We start from the raw sequence: 21,408 nt of genomic DNA on the forward strand, positions 1-21,408 counted from the left end.
ACCGGAGGAGCCTGCCGAAGATGTGGCCATTACGGCTTGCCTTTAGGTGTCTTCCTCGAGATAGCGTTATTTAAAGAACGAAGGTCAGCACAACATAAAAAAAAAATCCGAGAAAAAAACCGGAAAAAAAAACCAGAGGAGCCTGCCGAAGATGAGGCCATTACGGCTCGCCTTTAGGTGTCCTCCTCGAATTAGCATCATTTAAAGAACGAGGGTTAGCACAACGTAAAAAAAAAAAACTGGAAAAAAAAAACCGGAGGAACCTGCCGAAGATGTGGCCATTACGGCTCGACTTTAGGTGTCCTCCTCGAGATAGTGTCATTTAAAGAACGAGGGTCAGCACAACGTAAAAAAAAATCGGGAAAAAAACCGAAAAAAAACCGGAGGAACCTGCCGAAGATGAGGCCATTACAGCTCGCCTTTAGGTGTCCTCCTCGAGATAGCGTCATTTAAAGAACGAGGGTCAGCACAACGTAAAAAAAAACCAGAAAAAAAAACCGGAGGAGCTTGCCGAAGATGTGGCCCTTATGGCTCGCCTTTAGGTGTCCTCCTCGGGATAGCGTCATTTAAAGAACGAGGGACAGTACAACTAAAAAAAAACCCGAGGAGGCTGCCAAGATGAGGCCATTACGGCTCGCCTTTAGGTATCCTCTTTGAAATAGCGTTATTTAAAGAACGAGTGTCAGCACAACGTAAAAAAAAAAAAAAACCGGGAAAAATAAACCCGAGGAGCCTGCCGAAGATGAGGCCATTACAACTCGCCTTTAGGTGTCCTCCTCGGGATAGCATCATTTAAACAACGAAGGTCAGCACAACGTAAAAAAAATAAAAAAATAAAAAAACCAGGAAAATAACCCAAAAAAACCGGAGGAACCTACAGAAGATGAGGCCATTACAGCTCGCCTTTAGGTGTCCTCCTCGAGATAGCGTCATTTAAAGAACGAGGGTCAGCACAACGTAAAAAAAATCCGAGAAAAAAACAAGAAAAAAAACAGGAGGAGCCTACCGAAGACGAGGCCATTACGGCTCGCCTTTAGGTGTCCTCCTCGAAATAGCATCATTTAAAGAACGAGGGTCAGCACAACGTAAAAAAAACTAGAAAAAAAACCGGAGGAGCCTGCCGAAGATGTGGCCATTACGGCTTGCCTTTAGGTGTCTTCCTCGAGATAGCGTTATTTAAAGAACGAAGGTCAGCACAACATAAAAAAAAATCCGAGAAAAAAACCGGAAAAAAAAACCAGAGGAGCCTGCCGAAGATGAGGCCATTACGGCTCGCCTTTAGGTGTCCTCCTCGAATTAGCATCATTTAAAGAACGAGGGTTAGCACAACGTAAAAAAAAAAAAACTGGAAAAAAAAAACCGGAGGAACCTGCCGAAGATGTGGCCATTACGGCTCGACTTTAGGTGTCCTCCTCGAGATAGTGTCATTTAAAGAACGAGGGTCAGCACAACGTAAAAAAAAATTGGGAAAAAAACCGAAAAAAAACCGGAGGAACCTGCCGAAGATGAGGCCATTACAGCTCGCCTTTAGGTGTCCTCCTCGAGATAGCGTCATTTAAAGAACGAGGGTCAGCACAACGTAAAAAAAAAACCAGAAAAAAAAACCGGAGGAGCTTGCCGAAGATGTGGCCCTTATGGCTCGCCTTTAGGTGTCCTCCTCGGGATAGCATCATTTAAAGAACGAGGGACAGTACAACTAAAAAAAAACCCGAGGAGGCTGCCAAGATGAGGCCATTACGGCTCGCCTTTAGGTATCCTCTTTGAAATAGCGTTATTTAAAGAACGAGTGTCAGCACAACGTAAAAAAAAAAAAAAACCGGGAAAAATAAACCCGAGGAGCCTGCCGAAGATGAGGCCATTACAACTCGCCTTTAGGTGTCCTCCTCGGGATAGCATCATTTAAACAACGAAGGTCAGCACAACGTAAAAAAAATAAAAAAATAAAAAAACCAGGAAAATAACCCAAAAAAACCGGAGGAACCTACAGAAGATGAGGCCATTACAGCTCGCCTTTAGGTGTCCTCCTCGAGATAGCGTCATTTAAAGAACGAGGGTCAGCACAACGTAAAAAAAATCCGAGAAAAAAACCAGAAAAAAAACAGGAGGAGCCTACCGAAGACGAGGCCATTACGGCTCGCCTTTAGGTGTCCTCCTCGAAATAGCATCATTTAAAGAACGAGGGTCAGCACAACGTAAAAAAAAAAAACTGGAAAAAAAAACCGGAGGAGCCTGCCGAAGATGTGGCCATTACGGCTTGCCTTTAGGTGTCTTCCTCGAGATAGCGTTATTTAAAGAACGAAGGTCAGCACAACATAAAAAAAAATCCGAGAAAAAAACCGGAAAAAAAAAACCAGAGGTGCCTGCCGAAGATGAGGCCATTACGGCTCGCCTTTAGGTGTCCTCCTCGAATTAGCATCATTTAAAGAACGAGGGTTAGCACAACGTAAAAAAAAAAAACTGGAAAAAAAAAACGGAGGAACCTGCCGAAGATGTGGCCATTACGGTTCGACTTTAGGTGTCCTCCTCGAGATAGTGTCATTTAAAGAACGAGGGTCAGCACAACGTAAAAAAAAATCGGAAAAAAAACCGAAAAAAACCGGAGGAACCTGCCAAAGATGAGGCCATTACAGCTCGCCTTTAGGTGTCCTCCTCGAGATAGCGTCATTTAAAGAACGAGGGTCAGCACAACGTAAAAAAAAACCAGAAAAAAAAACCGGAGGAGCTTGCCGAAGACGTGGCCCTTACGGCTCGCCTTTAGGTGTCCTCCTCGGGATAGCGTCATTTAAAGAACGAGGGACAGTACAACTAAAAAAAAACCCGAGGAGCCTGCCGAAGATGAGGCCATTACGGCTCGCCTTTAGGTGTCCTCCTTGAAATAGCGTCATTTAAAGAACGAGTGTCAGCACAACGTAAAAAAAAAAAAAAACCGGGAAAAATAAACCCGAGGAGCCTGCCGAAGATGAGGCCATTACAACTCGCCTTTGGGTGTCCTCCTCGGGATAGCATCATTTAAACAAAGAAGGTCAGCACAACGTAAAAAAAAATAAAAAAATAAAAAAACCGGGAAAATAAACCCAAAAAACCGGAGGAACCTACAGAAGATGAGGCCATTACAGCTCGCCTTTAGGTGTCCTCCTCGAGATAGCGTCATTTAAAGAACGAGGGTCAGCACAACGTAAAAAAAATCCGAGAAAAAAACTAGAAAAAAAACCGGACGAGCCTGCTGAAGACGAGGCCATTACGGCTCGCCTTTAGGTGTCCTCCTCGAAATAGCATCATTTAAAGAACGAGGGTCAGCACAACGTAAAAAAAAAACCGGAAAAAAAAAACCGAAGGAGCCTGCCGAAGATGTGGCCATTACGGCTTGCCTTTAGGTGTCCTCCTCGAGATAGTGTCATTTAAAGAACGAGGGTCAACACAACGTAAAAAAAACATTCGGGAAAAAACCAGAAAAAAATCGGAGGAACCTGCCGAAGATGAGGCCATTACAGCTCGCCTTTAGGTGTCCTCCTCGAGATAGCGTCATTTAAAGAACGAGGGTCAGCACAACATAAAAAAAAATCCGAGAAAAAACCGGAAAAAAAATCGGAGGAGCCTGCCGAAGATGAGGCCATTACGGCTCGCCTTTAGGTGTCCTCCTTGAAATAGCGTCATTTAAAGAACGAGGGTCAGCACAACGTAAAAAAAAAAAGAAGAAAAAAAAACTGGAAGAAAAAAACCAGAAAAAAAACCGGAGAAGCCTGCCGAAGATGAGGCCATTACGGCTCGCCTTTAGGAGTCCTCCTCGGGATGACGTCATTTAAAGAACGAGGGTCAGCACAACGTAAAAAAAAATCCGAGAAAAAAACCAGAAAAAAAAACCGGAGGAGCCTGCCGAAGATGAGGCCATTACGGCTCGCCTTTAGGTGTCCTCCTTGAAATAGCGTCATTTAAAGAACGAGGGTCAGCACAACGTAAAAAAAAAACCGGAAAAAAAAAAACCGGAAGAGCCTGCCGAAGATGTGGCCATTACGGCTTGCCTTTATGTGTCCTCCTCGAGAAAGTGTCATTTAAAGAACGAGGGACAGCACAACGTAAAATAAAAATTCGGGAAAAAACCAGAAAAAAAACCGGAGGAACCTGCCGAAGATGAGGCCATTACAGCTCGCCTTTAGGTGTCCTCCTCGAGATAGCGTCATTTAAAGAACGAGGTTCAGCACAACATAAAAAAAAAATCCGAGAAAAAACCGGAAAAAAAATCGGAGGAGCCTGCCGAAGATGAGGCCATTACGGCTCGCCTATAGGAGTCCTCCTCGGGATAACGTCATTTAAAGAACGAGGGTCAGCACAACGTAAAAAAAAAATCCGAGAAAAAAAAAAGAAAAAAAAACCGGAGGAGCCTGCCGAAGATGAGGCCATTACGGCTCGCCTTTAGGTGTTCTCCTCGGGATAGCGTCATTTAAACAACGAAGGTCAGCACAACGTAAAAAAATAAAAAAATTAAAAAAACCGGGAAAATAAACCGAAAAAAACCGGAGGAACCTGCCAAAGATGAGGCCATTGAAGCTTGCCTTTAGGTGTCCTCCTCGAGATAGCGTCATTTAAAGAACGAGGGTCAGCACAACATAAAAAAAAAACCGGAAAAAAAAAACCGGAGGAGCCTGCCGAAGATATGGCCATTACGGCTCGCCTTTAGGTGTCCTCCTCGAGATAGTGTCATTTAAAGAACGAGGGTCAGCACAACGTAAAAAAAATTCAGCAAAAAACAAAAAAACAAACGGAGGAACCTGCCGAAGATGAGGCCATTACAGCTCGCCTTTATGTGTCCTCCTCGAGATAGCGTCATTTAAAGAACGAGGGTCAGCACAACATATAAAAAAATCCGAGAAAAAAACCGAAAAAAAAAACTGGAGGAGCCTGCCGAAGATGAGGCCATTACGGCTCGCCTTTAGGTGTCCTCCTTGAAATAGCGTCATTTAAAGAACGAGGGTCAGCACAACGTAAAAAAAAACTGGGAAAAAAAACCGGGAAAAAAAAAACCGGAGGAGCCTGCCGAAGATGAGGCCATTACAGCTCGCCTTTAGGTGTCCTCCTCGAGATAACGTCATTTAAAGAACGAGGGTCAGCACAACGTAAAAAAAAAAAACCGGGAAAAAAAAACCCGAGGAGCCTGCCGAAGATGAGGCCATTACGGCTCGCCCTTAGGTGTCCTCCTTGAAATAGCATCATTTAAAGAACGTGTGTCAGCACAACGAAAAAAAAAAAAACGGGAAAAATAAACCTGAGGAGCCTGCCGAAAATGAGGCCATTACAACTCGCCTTTAGGTGTCCTCCTCGGGATAGCGTCATTTAAACAACGAAGGTCAGCACAACGTAAAAAAAATAAAAAAAAACCGGGAAAATAAACTGAAAAAAACCGGAGGAACCTACAGAAGATGAGGCCATTACAGCTCGCCTTTAGGTGTCCTCCTCGAGATAGCGTCATTTAAAGAACGAGGGTCAGCAGAACGTAAAAAAAAAACCGAGAAAAAAACCAGAAAAAAAAACCAGAGGAGCCTGCCGAAGTTGAGGCCATTACGGCTCGCCTTTAGGTGTCCTCCTCGAAATAGCATCATTTAAAGAACGAGGGTCAGCACAACGTAAAAAAAAAAACCGGAAAAAAAAACCCGGAGGAGCCTGCCGAAGATGTGGCCATTACGGCTTGCCTTTAGGTGTCCTCCTCGAGATAGTGTCATTTAAAGAATGAGGGTCAGCACAACGTAAAAAAAAATTCGGGAAAAAACCAGAAAAAAACCGGAGGAACCTGCCGAAGATGAGGCCATTACAGCTCGCCTTTAGGTGTCCTCTGATGACATGTCACCATGTCATGTTTTTCTATGCTTTTTCCTTTGTTTTCAATAGGTTTTATGCACTTTCTTGAGCCATAAGCAAGCCAATTGGGTAGATTTCCATGTTTTCTTTGATTCAATCAACCATGGATGAATTAATGCAATTTCATGAGATTTTATGCTATAATTGTCATATATTATGAAAGAATAACAAACTCATGATTTTGAGCATCACAGGCACAGCCATCATTAATAGGGCATGGATCACAATAAAATGCTTATAGTAGTGATGATGGAATGGTTCTGGAGGCTAGAGAAGCAGAAAAACATAACTAGGACCGTAAAAATCTCATTAAAACATAACTAGAACGGTGAGCATGGAATCCTATAGAGCATAACAGAATGGTGAACTGGTGGAGAGAGAATAGTGAATGGGATTATATGTAAGGTGTGGAGAGGTTAGGAGAGGAAGGCATATATTGGATTAGAATGTGGGAGAGACTGAGCTGTTACTCAAAACCCATTTTACTAATTGCCAATTGATCACCTCTGTTTTATATAATCAATATCCAGTCATTTTCTTCTCCAATCACTACAATATAACTAGGTAACCATCAATGGATTTGGCTTGAAAAGCTTGACGAATCTTGAAAGAGAAAGAAAAATTACAACCACCTTTGCAAGGACAAATAGCTGCCAAACATCATAGCCTATATGAGGACAGAATGTGACATCTTAGCTCGGACTTGGGTAAGATAGTGCATAGGTTGGCCTGTTTCATGAGCTTGAAAGCTGCTATTGACCCAAAAAAATTGGTCTGCTGGTCCAATAAGTGAGTTTACGAGATGGCAAACCAGAAACTTCATTGGTTTGAATGAGCAAAAATAGAACTTTTAACAGTTTGTGAGCAAACAGAGAACTTCACCCTATAAAATCAGAGACTGAATTTTACTAGAAACCAAGGGTTGCCAGATCGGGTGTTTCGTTCCCAATTTCATAAATTAACAGGTTTGGTATTTTCATACGCAACCAAGAAATATGTCAAACAATTATGTAAATAATTAGATACCTTTGCACAAAGTGAAGCATGTTCCTTTCCAACAGAGACTACCCTCTTCCTTAATGTATCTACTTTTCCTAGTACCTGTTAAACAATTGTAAATCTACAGTAGAAAAATTATGTCTAACATATAACAGATTTATCTCAATATAACATATAGTACTGTACCCTTAATAATTATGGGAACATGCAAATGGAAGTCTAAAACATGTCCAGTGCTGCAATGCAACTCTTTAAACATACCTTTTCATAGTATCCGTCTCCAAGTGTCAACTCAATAAGAGACCTTTCATAAGGATGAAGATATGCTTTATCAGGAAAGTTCTCCACATACGTCCTCAAAGGAACAGCAAGTTCCTAGCAAGAACTATAGCATTAACTTTATCCCTATTCACTTTATGATTTATAAGACATATTGCCAGAAAGCCCAAAATAGGCATTATATAGCTCTAGGCATTGAATATGAGGAAGTTAATAACATACTTTCATTAATGCATCAAGTTGCTTAGCACCCTTGTTTTTCTCTCTTTTTGCAATATTTGCAATTCCTACAGTTTATGCAAACCAAAATTCAATGTTGATGAAAGAGATTAACATGTAACTAAATTAAGTACAAATTGAGGTCAAGAACCTTTCGTTGGAGAAATCTTCTTCACCTTTCTTAGGGCTGACTCAAGAATGTCAATAGATGGCATCACTATTGGCAACTTTTGAAAAGCTCCAATAGATTCAATTTTTTTAGATTGCTTCTCCTACAGTTTGAATAATTATATTTAACATAAGCAAATATTTCCATGCTACCAAAACAACACTCATAAGAAAGAATAACTAAATTGGATATTTAGATAAAAACAAAAGAAACAAAGATTATGCCAAGGTTAAAGAAAATACTAATGACAACATGCTAGTTTTCAATAGGAGAATATCCATTGATAAAAGAAGAATATAACAAAAAAAATATTTTAGAAGAAAGAATCCTCATTATAAAAATAAGAATAGACAAAAGAAGACTCAACAAGGAAACCCCTCTAAAATTGCCATGCTCTTTGGACCAAATAGAAGCCAAATGCCTAAATCCTTCCGACTGAAACTTGCCCAAACATCTGCTCTAAAAAGATGTTGAATATAAAGGAGATGATCGAGTTACATAAGTTCACCATAAAATAACGCTTATACTTGCATTAAATAACTTTTTGCTGATTTGTTTACTCACAAAATCCATCACTGAATTGGAAGTTCTAATCATATAAAATTTTATACAACAACCAAGTCTTTTCCAACCATTTTAATAGATAATCCACTACATCAATTTAATGATGTAACAATATCATATGCCATAAATATCTGATCCGCAAACTTCACATTCCAAATGGCTATGGCCTAGTGCTAGAGCGATGTGGAGGTGTTAAGTCTACTAGGCTATTGGCCAATATTACCCTTTATTAATAGCTTCATTAGTCCTCCTCCTTGAGCTAACTTTTGTATTTAGAAAAAACCAATCATGATAAACTTTCATGATAGCACATGACAGTTATGGGAGTAACACATACCATCATACTCTTTTCTTTTGTCTGCTGTACAGTGGGATTGTAGCTTCCATTAGCAATTTCATATGAATTAGTTTGGATGCTCTTACAGAAGTAGAAGATGGGATGCTTTGTTGCATTGGGTGCTCCTGCATTAATACCCAACTATAGTCAACTACAAAGGAAACTGAAACTTCATTTGAATGGGAAAATGTAAATGAAAAGCTACCGATGGAAGGAATATCAAAGTCAACAGCCAACAATTGCAGCTAATCACATAACAATACAGCCGTGTGCCAAGTAAGAAAATTGATTATTGGAAAGCGATTTTTGTGGTCACACTTGATAAGAGTTGAGAAATGAGGGAAGTGGATAGAACCTTTGTAAGTAGTGAGGAGTGAATTGGCGCAAGGAATGTGGCCCCTCAGGAACAGAGAGGAAGGGGCTTTCATCTCTCTTCTTATAGTGTTACTCGATGCTTAGGTGGCCAAAGAGACTTGAACACAACGATGAACGATGAATTACTGCTGTAGATATTGATTCAAGAAGAATACGCTAATAACTAACTGCTAGGGCATCGTAATAACATAAAGCATTAACAAACTTAGTGAGCATGTAATGGCAAGTTTCAGAAAACACAAGCAAAGAGCGAAAATATACAAGATTTACACAACTTGTCACTTAGGAGGAGTCGCACACAAATACAGGGGTGGTGGTGCACAGTGGCAGTGGCTCACTGACGAGCGGGCAAAGACGCACTGCGTCGGCGGCGAGCGGTGGCGACGGCGCACTGCTCCAAGGACCTCAGCTGTTGTCACTGCTCAATTACAGTTTACACTAAAGAGTTGAAAGGAGAGCAAGAGCAACATGGTTAGATAAAGGCAAGGATACATTTGGAATATTATAATTTGGACAAGGATGATTTTGAAATTTCACGCTTTAACAGCAAATTTCATAAGAACTGAAAATAGGGTGAGCACAGGTCAGGTTAGTTTGGTTCGGGTTTAAAGTAAAATTAGAACTGAATTGATAAAAAAAAATTGGTTCGATTTGATTTGAATTTGTATTTTTTTGTGTTTCTACCCGAATTAAACCAAACCGATTAAGAGCGGATTAGTTCGGTTCGGATAGTAGGTACCCGATAACTTTAAAATTCATAAAAAAATCAAATTGGCAAATTTTTATCTTAAAAATTCAACAAATACAATAAACATGTAACATCAATAGAAACTATGAAGCACGGACACTTTGTTGAGTTGTCGTGTCCGCGTCTCGGACACATTTCGGACACGATACTCACTGACACTCGTCCGACACGTGTGTCTGCTGTGTCCAACCGTGTCTTAATAAAAAATAAAAAATTTTTCTTCGGATACATCTGGACACACCTAAATACCATCACATGTCAACGTGTCTTGTCTTATTCTTAACATATATTTTTAAAATAAATTTAGATATAATATATATTATTATTTATTAAAACAAAAATTATTTTAAATACTTGATATAATTAAAATAAGACATTAAAAATAATTAAAAATTTTAATTTATATTTTAATATCAATAAAATATCAAAATATCATTACGATTTATCTAAAAAATACTTTATATTTTATATGTATGCGTGTCCCCGTGTCATGTAAGATTTTAAAATTCGTGTGTCAGCGTGTCCCGTGTCCGTGTCAGTGTCTATACATCATAGATTAGAAATAATGCAAACATATTAGATACCAAATACATTAAAAACTAAACTCATCAAAATCCAAATATATTAAAAGTGAATAATCTTTGTCTAATGAAAATATAAAAGTGCAATAGAAATATTAGAAGTTAAATACAAAAGTCTAGTGAATAATCTTTGAAAGAAGCTAAAACCAAAACACATTAAAATCTAAACATTAGAAGCTAAATACAAAAGTGCAATAGAAATATTTGTCTAATTTTCGAAGTCTTCACTTCATAATCCTTCACTCCATCAACCAAGCATATTTAAGAGAGAAGTTGTGACCTTCAAAAAATCAGCATATAATTAGCTAATGTTAATATATAAAATTGATTAATTAAAAGTAATTCAACAAATAAATAATTAGTGAAAAAATATTAACCTCAAATTGTTGTAAACAACATCAACTCTAATGGCTTCATTAGATATTGTTAAAGTTGAAAGCTCTACATTAACAGTAATTAAATTATTATTAAAGACTCAACAATAACAACAATTACATAATAATTTAAAGCAATATAATTTAAAAATAGTTACCTAATTCAAGTTTTTCTTGGTCCTTAAGTTCTTGCTTTAAGTCATACATCTTCTTTTGAGTCTTCAACCAATTTTGTGAGCAAATTAGAGACTCAACAGTAGAAGGACTTAATGAGCTTCTAAATTGGTCAAGCACACGACCACTAGTACTAAATGCCGACTCAGAAGATACGGTAGAGACGAGAATAGCCAACAAATCCTTAGCCATGTGAGCAAGAGCATAATACTTCATTGATTTCAATTTCCACCAACGCAAAATGTCAAAACCGGAAATGTTATCCTCCACATCATCTTCCATGTATCTTTCTAATTCATTCCTTTTGACCTCACCTTGCTTTTTTTAACCCTCAATCTAGACTCATCTTCGAAGTCATCTTCCTCCTCATTTGCATTTTCACCACCAACCCCATGATCATGAGAGGTAATACTAGAATTAAAACTACCAGAAGAATTACCATCCGGAAGGGGATATATCATGGAGTAATACTCAAACAACTTATGAATGATATCCTTCAATTTTTTCAACATATCTTTGGCTTGATTCAACCCATACACCCGATTAAAACAAAATTCAACATACTCATACTTGTAACGAGGATCAAGAAAAACAGCCACAAAGAAAAAATAATTTATGCCATCACCCTCCCAATATTTGTCTAGTTTTACTTTCATTTTCATTTGTGTCGCCATCTTTCTCCACTTATTCAAAATTTTTTGAATGTCACACAATTTATTGAAAAAATTATTACATGTGACATTCAAAGAACCAGAAAAAGTAAGAGTTACATCATAAAATATTTTCAAGAACTTCACAAACACACGTGCCCTTTTCCAATCATTAGCATCAGGAGGTCCTCCTTCAGACTCAAGCGTCAACAAATAAAATGAGTCTTGATAACTAAGCCGACTAAAAGCCGATTCAAACTTCTCAGCAGCCTCTAGCATCAAATAGGTAGAGTTCCACCTAGTAGGCACATCTAACACTACACTGGCTTTACAAGTTATATTAGCCTCTTGAACACACCTCTTAAAAGCTTGCATCCTAGAAGGAGATGACCTAACAAACTTGCATGCAATTCTGATTTTAGTTATTGAGCTATCAATCTCTTTCATACCATCATCGACAATTAGATTTAATATGTGAGCACAACATTTCATATGCATGAACTCCCCATTTAACAATGTTGACCCATTCCAATCACCCATGCCTCTAAGTAAATACGAAATTACAATACCATTAGCACTAGCATTGTCAACAGTTACACAACATATCCTTCTAATACCCCACTCTTGCAAGCATTGTTCTAAGGCTCTCCCTATAGTTTCACCCTTATGATCAGTAATCAAACCAAAATTCAATATTTTTTTATGCAATGTCCAAGACTCATCAATATAATACGCAGTCACACACATATAATTCAAATTCTGAATTGAGGTCCAAGTATCGGTAGGAAGGGAAACCATTTGGCGATTTTCAGATAACAAATTTCTCAACTTCTCTTTCTCATATCTAAACAAAGCCATACAATCTCTAGCAATTGTCCAACGGGAGGAACCTTAAACCTAGGTTGTGCTTTACTTATAAATTGTCTAAAACCTTAAGTCTCAACAAATTTAAAAGGAAGTTCATCAACAATTATCATATTTGCAAGAGCAAGACGAGTTTTCTCTTGATTAAAATCAACAAGTTTCATAGTGACTGCATTAGGGTCATCCTCAAATTGGCTCCCAAGTGCAATATTTTTCTGCCCCTCTTCAGCTTGCTTATGAGGATTTTTAGTGTAAATTCTTAAATGTTTATGCAAGTTTGTTGTACCATGACTAGAACTATTGTATGCATATTTTTTTTTACAATAGTTGCAGCAGGCTTCATTAAAAAAACTTATAGAAAAATGCGCCCAAACACTACTAGGTGCTCTACTGGGTTTACATTTTACCTCTTTTGGAGGCTCGCCAGTAGTTCCAGCAGCTTCGGTTTATGTTTCTGATGAAGGATTTGAGGCAGGCAACGGTGGGGGAGCTGGACTTTGCGATGTTCCACCAGAAAGACCATCGTTCTTAGCAGCGGGAGTAGCTGCACTTGGAGAAGAAGTACTTCCAACAACCGTATCACTTTTAGGGTTAATTTTTCCCATTTTTTTGAACTTACAAAATACATAAAATAAGAGAAGTCATGTATTTGTTACTATCTAATTTAGGGGTGAGCACGGTTAGCGGGTATCCGATTACCCGTCCAAACCCGAACCGAACCAACTAAATTGGTTTTGGAACCGACGGGTAATCGGGTCCAACCCGAACCAAACCGATGACATTTGCTGATGATTGGTTCGGGTATCGATTTTGTGGTGCGAAACTCGAACCAACCCGTGAACCCGATCATAATTAAATAAATAAATAATATATATATATATATATATATATATATATATATATATATATATATGACTTTTTATGTGTTTTCCAACTCATAACCCTAATACTATCTTACTAACGGCGGAACCATGGAGTAAACCCAAAAAGTAGAAACCCTAGCAGAGGCAGAGCTTCCTCCTACCACGCAACCAGCTTCTCCAATCTTCATCGTCTTCTCCATTAGGCGTCAGGCGCATCGTCTTCTCCACCTCGTCCGTGGGACCATCTGGTGCATCGTCTTCTCCATCGTCTTCCTGGTAGTAGTAGCGACGCAGCAACCAACTTTTTCTCTGTTGTTGGCGTCTCAGTCGGTATCTCTGTTAGCATCGTTGTTCGCGGTTCCCTCTCCAACAGCCAGCTTCGTCTTCAGTCAGCCGTTCCCTCTCCAGCAGCTAGGGGTGTAATCGGTTCGGTTTGGTTCGGTTTTGGACTGAAAACCAACCGAACCAACCTGATCGGTTCTACAATGATATCAACCATTCGGTTGGCTGCTGTTTGAACAACCGAACCGAACCGAACCGAACCAACAGCAGTTTGGTTCGGTCGGTTTTTTCGATTTTTTTACACCTAATAATCAGAATTTAAATTACCATAAAATGAAGTTTAAAACTTTCAATAAACTAGAATAACAAGAGTATATCACATCCAAATTCAATACAAATTCAACTTAATTAAACATAAAACAAAGACAATTAAAAATGTCTAGCAAAACAGCAAAAATAAACACATTTTAAACTGAAACAGTCACTTTAAAATAAATAAAAACCAAACAGCCACTATGCTTAATCTGAATCCACACCAGACTCATCATCATCTTCTCCGGTTGGTGCAATTTCTACAAAAATAAAACAAAAAAATCATTATAGATTATAAACATAATATAGATTATAAATTATAAACATAAACCATAAAAGGAACAACAAATTTCTTTGTTGCATACCTAATTCAAGTTTCTCAAACTCTTAAATAAGCTCCTCAATATCAGTTGTCATTGGAGAAGCACGAAGCCACAACAACAAATTGTGAAACATATTAATTATAAGTCATGTGAAAACAAAGAAAAGTCATGTAAAATAGTGTGTGTGTGAGAGAGAATTATGTAAATATAGTATTTGTATTCTATTATACATGTATTCTATTTTCGGTCCGGTTCGATAACTTACACCCCTACTAGCAGCCAGCTTCTTCCAGGCTCCAGCGTCGTCTTCTTCGGTCACTCAGTCAGGTTAGTCTATAATTTTTGGGGAATGTTATATGTTAAAGTGTTAATTGTTTTATTTTCTGTTCAATCTTTGAAATTATACATTCTTAGTTGTTGAATAAAACAATCTTGATCACTCTAAAATAATCGAGCTGTTCAATTTTTTTAAATATTAATAGAATCTTGCTCTTATATAAAAGCTAGATTTGATTTTGAACTGAGGATCTTCTATAATCTAATTTTGATTTTTAACTTCAAAAATATTATGCTATTCATTTACTGTTATAATTCATGGTAGCAGATAAACGAAAAAAAAATTGAAAGAAAGCTAGAACTAATGGTGAGATTTAGATTTATATTAGCGGTACATACTATATATAAGATAGTAACTATGAAGAAATTATATGTAAACTGTACTCTAATTAGTTGAGTAATTAAATGAATACTCTGCAGTGTTATATTGTTTTATTTTTTTATTGTAAACTTCCATTTTGGGGGCATATTGCTTGCAATGTTAATAAATACTCTGCAGTAAGGTCTTTCAATTGTACTAATTGGTAATAGCCACATTAAACTTTACGTCTAGATAGTAAATACTATTTTAAAAACTCGGGTGAATGGACTGGCGAAGAAGGTGTCACAACGAAAGGTGACATCGACTGACAAAGAAGAGGAAGGAAGTTGTTTTCACGAGTCACAACTGTCAGTGCCGACGCCGATCAGAACGCGGGCAGATTTGACGATGAGAAATTGAGAATTTAGAGCTCCTTCCATTTCGATTTGGTTACCTAATTTAACTAATTTCTCCGTACACAACTCCGTTTCCATTTTACGGCGTTTACCGCCATGGAAGCCACCGACGACGCAGAATCCCCCACACCAATTGTACGAAACTCCTCACATATTTCTTTATTCCTCAATTTTATATCATTATTATTCTTAAATTGATCTAGCTGCAATATTTGATATAGTAGCATTAGGCAAAGAATTTGAGTAGGGTTCACTAAAATTTTCTTGTTTATATGAAGGTATTCGTAAGTGAACTGGTTTCTTTGCCACTGCACAAAGATATTAATATAATGAATATGTATTTGACCAACCCTAGGTCAATCTGTATTGGTATATTGGAAATAATTTAGTAAATTGGAAAAAGCATTGATTTGGGCCCATTTCCTTTTCTTCTAGGTTCTTGAAGATAACTATGAAATGTGTTTGCCTTCACCATCCTGAGTTCATTCAATTATTAGTTTCATTGATATTATCTAATTTCCTTTACCAGGCCTCCCCAAAGTTAGCTGTTAACTGGGGTACAACAACTGTTATTGGAATATTTACTGGCATGTTATAGGCGGTAGCAAGGAGGCATGCTTCTGTTGTAAGTTCTGATTACAAGAGGCCTCGATTCCTTTTTCTTTATTTTTTCCCGTATGGCTACGAGAGTGTTTTATGCTGAATACAGAACAGGTGTTACTGCTAACATCCAGACTACAATCATGGATTTCATTCTTTACATTATAGAATTCAATGTTGCGTGTAACTCAGTGTATGAAAGTGATCTTCTTTTGCTTACTGTTAGATGTGTCATGAATAACACTTTGGTGTTGATGTCAAAAGAATTTTTTTTTTTCTTTTTGTGTGGATGCAGAGGATTTATTTTCCTTGAAAAACTACTTGTATATAACGCTAAGCTACCTTCCATAATATGGTAAGAAACTATTTAGAGTTAAATGTACTTGAACTTTATCTTTGATATTGTTTATTCATAATCCAAAAAATGTTAGAGTTTTTGCTCAATCCTTCTAACTTGATGAGATTTATTTTCTTGGGGAACTAGTAACATCAGAAGGAAGGTGTAAACCAATCCATTAGTGTACCATAAAGATGTCAAAAGATTGTCTAATCCCGTCAACAGGCTGGCATAAAGGTATACTTGATCCATTTGTAGGTTTTCAAGAACTTAAGCTAAAAAGGCTAGAGTTGTTTTAATTTGTTGAATTGCAATTGCAGTACAAAGAATAACTGAGTACTTACTTTCTTAAATGAATGCAAAGATGTTTCTATTTTGTCACAATAGATAGTATATATCCTCTTTATTCATGTCATCTAATGTGAAGTTTCACTCTTTTCTACTATTTGTATAAGCTTGTTTTCCTTTTAATGCATTGCTATGAAGTTGAGGAGATAAATACCTGACCCACTTCAATAATCAATAGATGGAATGAATGCTAATATTTGAATGCAAAAATAAACCTTGCTAGCATTTTCTTTAGACAGAGAAACAAAACCCATGAACATAGTGCTATGGTTTATCTTTTCTTTGTTGATTAAATATTCTGTTGTCAAGTATGTGAAGGTGGAGGTTTTATTCTTTATTATCCAATTTTAGTCATGGTATTTATAAGTTCCTAATGTTTTGCTAGAGCAAGGACGCAGAAGTGACATTGAAGCTTGGAAGTACAGAAGACAAACGTGAGCAATATCGTTTGATGAGAGATGCTATGGAGAAACGGTTCATTAGGGTTACACGGGGCTCAATAGTTGGAGGAGTACGCCTTGGAATGTTCACTGCTGCATTTTATAGCTTACAAAATTTACTTGTAGAGCAGCGAGGTGTGCATGATGTTTTTAATGTTGTTGGTGCTAGTTCAGCTACTGCTTTAGCTTTTGGTTTAATATGTAAGAAATGATACTCTGCCACTAGACTCTTTATAACATGGACTGAATCACAAAAACAATTCATTTTTCATTCATTTCATTGTATTAATAGATTGTTTCCTTTTTTAGTGCCAGGATCACTACGTTGGCGAGCTAGGAACATGATGCTAGGATCAGTTTTGGGAGCAGCATTTTGCTTTCCTCTTGGTAACATAGCTATATTTCTTGATACTTTGTCAGCTCAGATTGTCGATGTGACTTTTGCAGATGCATAAGTTTCATATATAATATGTTGTGGAATATAATGCTGTTAGAAGCATCACTTGATGCTCAATCTGGTAGCAATCTCTCATATTCAACCAAGTTTTCACTATATTTGTTGAAATTCTTGTCTCATGATATGTTGGCAGGTTGGCTCCATTTGAAGCTGATAGAAAAAGCTAATGAAGGGAATCAAGCTGCAAATGAAAACTTAGATAAGAGAGACATAAAAAGTGGTGTTAGTGCTGCAATCAAAAGGCTTGAAAGCAATTTACAGAAATGAAAGCTATTTGGCTCCACAGAGGCATGCCTTCTTGTTTCTATTTTTCAGGGTGGTCAAGTAATCATGCAATGGAGGATGTGACACCACTGGGAATGGCATTGATGTCCACTTAATAGGAGAAAAAGTTGTATTAATTAAATAATTTTGTTGACCAAGTTGAGTCACACAGTTCTTCCATATGAAATTATGATGCCATTATTAGTTTGTTATTATGTTTTTAGTCTTGTTATTATGACTTATGAGGCTATTGTGGTATGAATATCGTCTGTTGCAGTGCCAATAGTATCTTGGGTCAGCCTCAAGCTCCTAGTTTCTACCGTGTCTTGAGGCAAAATCATACGGGTGAAATCTGCGACATTGATATAGCCATTGACTTGTAAAAAAGTTTAAAGTGTTGTGATAAAGATATGGATGACCACGTATATCTTGGGTGGCTATCTTTCTCAATGCTAAAGGAATCTTTTTCAAGACAAAATCAAATTAATTGAGAGTTGAAAATGAAGTGCTCGTACATGTATAAATAGTGATAGTATGGCATGAGTATTAGACACACAGCAATAAAACATTTCATTCTCTCTCTTTTACTATAATATTCTTCTCTGTTAATAAACTCTCTCTCTCTTTTGTCTCTATGTGATTTTAAGCTATAATATTAGTAAGGATAGCGGGTACTCGATTACCCGTTCGAATCCGAACCGAACCAATTAAATTGGTTCTAAAACCAACGGGTAATCGGGTCCAATTCGAACCAAGTCAATGTCTTTTGTTAGTGATTGGTTCGGGTATCGGTTTTAGGGGTGCAGAACCTAGGGGTGAGCACGGGTAGCGGGTACCCGATTACCCGTCCGAATCTGAACCGAACCAATTAAATTGGTTCTGGAATTAACGGATAATTGGGTCCAATCCGAATCAAACCGATGATCTTTGTTAGTGATTGGTTCGGGTATCGGTTCTGGAGGTGCGGAACCCGAACCAACCCGTGAACCCGATTATATATTAATTAAATAAAAAATAAAAAATATATATATGACTTTTTCATTAGACAAAAATAATCACTATTAATATGTTTGGATTTTATGAGTTTAATTTTTAATGTATTTGGTATTTAACATGTTTGGATTATTTCTATTGATGTTACATGTTTATTGTACTCGTTGAATTTTTAAGATAAAAATTTAGTTTTTTTTTTTTTTATGAATTTCAAAGTCATCGGATACCCAATTACCCGAACCGAACCAATCCGTTCTTAATCGGTTTGGTTTGGTTCGGGTACATGTACCAAAAAATATAAATCCGAACCAAACCAAACCAATTACATTTTGATCGATTCGGTTCTAATTTTACCATAAACCCGAACCAAACCGACCCGTGCTCACCCCTAGTAGAACTCGAACCAACCCGCGAACCCGATCATATATTAATTAAATAAAAAAAAAAAAAAATATATATGGCTTTTCCATTAGACAATGATTATTCATTATTAATATGTTTGGATTTTAATGAGTTTAGTTTTTAATGTATTTGGTGTTTAACATGTTTGGATTATTTCTATTGATGTTACATGTTTATTGTACTTGTTGAATTTTTAAGATAAAAATTTAGTTTTTTTATTATGAATTTCAAAGTCATCGGGTACTCAATTTTCCGAACCGAACTAATCCGTTTTTAATCGGTTTGGTTTGGTTCGGGTATATGTACCAAAAAAATGCAAATCTGAACCAAACCGAACCAATTATATTTTGATCGGTTCGGTTCTAATTTTACCATAAACCCGAACCAAACCGACCCGTGCTCACCTCTAGTTGGACCCAATTACCCGTCGGTTCCAGAACCAATTTAATTAGTTTGGTTCGAATTCGGACGGATAATCGGGTATCCGCTACCCATGCTCACCCCTGATTGAAAAAACTTTTTGAACACGTGCTTAAATCTAGGGCTGTCATCAAATATTTAATTTAGGTGATAAAATTAGTTATTAATCGATTAAAAAATAAAAAAATTAATTTTTAACCGGTTATAAAAATAAAAATTAATTTTAAAAAAATAACTCAATTTAAAAAAAAAAAACAGACAACCAATTTGAAATAATTAAGAGTAGCATAAAATTTGGTTTTGATTAATCAGTTAAAAATTGATTTTTAAAATTTAGTTTTGGTTAACCAATTTTTAATAATATGGATATCGTTTTTAAAATTATTTTATTAAATTAGTTAATCAAAATTTGGTTATGATTTTTTATTCAATTAACAACATTTTAGATTTTAAATATACATCGCTACTTAAACCTCATTTTATGTTTGATAAATTAATTCTTGGGTTAGGATCACAGTCTCTTTCTCATGCCAGCTTCTCTTCTTGGTGATAAGTTCCTTAAGAAACTTTGCATAAAGTGGCATTTGTTCTAAAGCCTCAGCTAATGGAATGTTGGTTTCAAATTTCCTGAAGATTTCCAAAAACTTAGGGAATTGTTGATCCATCATTTCTTTGTGTAGCCTCTATGAGTAAGGGAGTTTGGGGACATAGGGCTTTACTCCTCCCTTCCTTTCCTCTTATTGTGGCTTCATGATTTCCTTATCTTTCTTAGAGGTTTGTGCATCTTTGTCTTTCTTATGTTCCACCTTGTCATTTTCCTTTAGCTCTGTTGCATCTTTGTTGATGTCTTTGGTGTCTTCTCCAACCAACTTTCCATTTCTCAACTGCACAGCTTTACATTCCTCCCTTGGATTAGGAATTGTATCGCTTGGAAAGGCATTAGCTGGCTGTTCAGCTAGTTGCCTGGCCAATTGCCCCACTTGTCTCTCAAGGTTTATGGTATTTTTTAAAAGCACTTAAAAAGAATTTTTTAAAGTTGATTTATACTTATTAAAATTAAAAAATTAAATATAATCTCATCCATTAATTAATATCTAAATTTAATTATTATATTAATTTCTATTATAATATTTTTAAATTTTAAAAGTTATTTTAGCAAACGTATTTGTTATTGCTTTGATTTATATTTGACAGGGTGATCAAAATAAGTTATTCAAGCTGCAGAAATGACGACCATTTTAAATTCGTACTATTTTTTTGAATTAGACAAATAAATCTCTAATAAAATTATCATAAGACAATTATAATTAATCTTATCTTAAAATAGAAGAGAATAAGGGTTTAATTGGGTTCGATTTTACGAAAAAAGAAATAATTATTTTTTTTAAAAATCTTTTAAAAAAATAAAAATAATTTAATGTTTGAATATTTTATGTAAAAAATATTTTTTTATTTAATAATTATATTTTTTGTTGATCTAACAATTAATACGACAATATAAAAATATTTTTTATTTATCTATAATATTAAAATATCTTTTTATAAATAAAAAATTTTAAAAAAATTATAAATTATAGCTTCTAAAAATATTTATCTTTTTAGTATTTTTACTTTTACTACTAAAATTTTTGCCAAACATACTAAAAAATTAAAAAAAAAAATTTAACAATTTAATACCACCCAAACAAGTTCTAATTCTATAAAAAAGAAAATAAAAAATTGATAGAAAATAAAGTGTGCCATTTAAAATTCTTTTGGGAAAGAATGTAAAATTGTAAATGTTTAATTTTTTTTTTTTTTTTTTGTATTTCTTTGTAAAATAAATATAACCTACGAGTTTAATGGATGTATAGTCAGAGGGAAGATGAATGTAAATTGAAGAAATCTAACGAATATGACTGCACATTCCGTACACCAAGGTCTTGATCATCAAAAAATTGGGAAAGGCGGGGGGGAGGGATTGTTACAATTCCTTTTCCCTAAACAGGATTATATTAACACTAAGAAACTACAAACACCCCCACTATTACCTAAGAAAACCGTGCATTAATTTGCTGCACACAACATAATAACATACGGTAACTTTGCCTTCTATATATACATCCTTCCTTGCCAGTTAAACACATTCACT

The 21,408-nt window shown here is 36.3% G+C and overlaps 1 protein-coding gene and 1 pseudogene across 7 annotated transcripts; one reads left to right on the top strand and one right to left on the bottom strand.

The window, feature by feature from the left end:
• Window positions 1-6,053: 6,053 nt before the first annotated feature.
• On the bottom strand, window positions 6,054-9,292 carry LOC148561286 (uncharacterized). 6 transcript variants are annotated; one of them, XM_088491620.1, is made up of 7 exons: window positions 9,068-9,292; window positions 8,773-8,959; window positions 8,418-8,542; window positions 7,499-7,619; window positions 7,351-7,415; window positions 7,111-7,224; window positions 6,054-6,951 (listed from the first exon to the last, which is right to left on the bottom strand). In XM_088491620.1, the coding sequence occupies exons 2-7, from the start codon at window positions 8,843-8,845 to the stop codon at window positions 6,802-6,804; spliced, it is 648 nt and encodes a 215-aa protein (XP_088347746.1). In that variant the 5' UTR covers window positions 8,846-8,959; window positions 9,068-9,292; the 3' UTR covers window positions 6,054-6,801. The 6 variants fall into 6 exon arrangements, with proteins under 6 accessions (XP_088347746.1, XP_088347747.1, XP_088347744.1 ...); XM_088491621.1 differs by having other exon boundaries at window positions 6,054-6,970; window positions 8,773-8,920; window positions 9,054-9,292; XM_088491618.1 differs by having other exon boundaries at window positions 8,773-8,917; window positions 9,068-9,291.
• A 5,506-nt stretch (window positions 9,293-14,798) lies between these two features.
• On the top strand, window positions 14,799-17,745 carry LOC148561287 (uncharacterized; annotated as a pseudogene). Its single transcript, XR_015885629.1, has 5 exons — window positions 14,799-15,151; window positions 15,546-15,641; window positions 16,687-16,942; window positions 17,051-17,128; window positions 17,332-17,745. The product of XR_015885629.1 is annotated as an uncharacterized LOC148561287 (transcript).
• Window positions 17,746-21,408: the final 3,663 nt, after the last annotated feature.

The sequence above is a fragment of the Arachis ipaensis genome, chromosome B6 (assembly GCF_059453495.1).
Source record: "Arachis ipaensis isolate K30076 ecotype BB chromosome B6, ASM5945349v1, whole genome shotgun sequence".
Taxonomy (NCBI): Eukaryota; Viridiplantae; Streptophyta; class Magnoliopsida; order Fabales; family Fabaceae; genus Arachis; species Arachis ipaensis.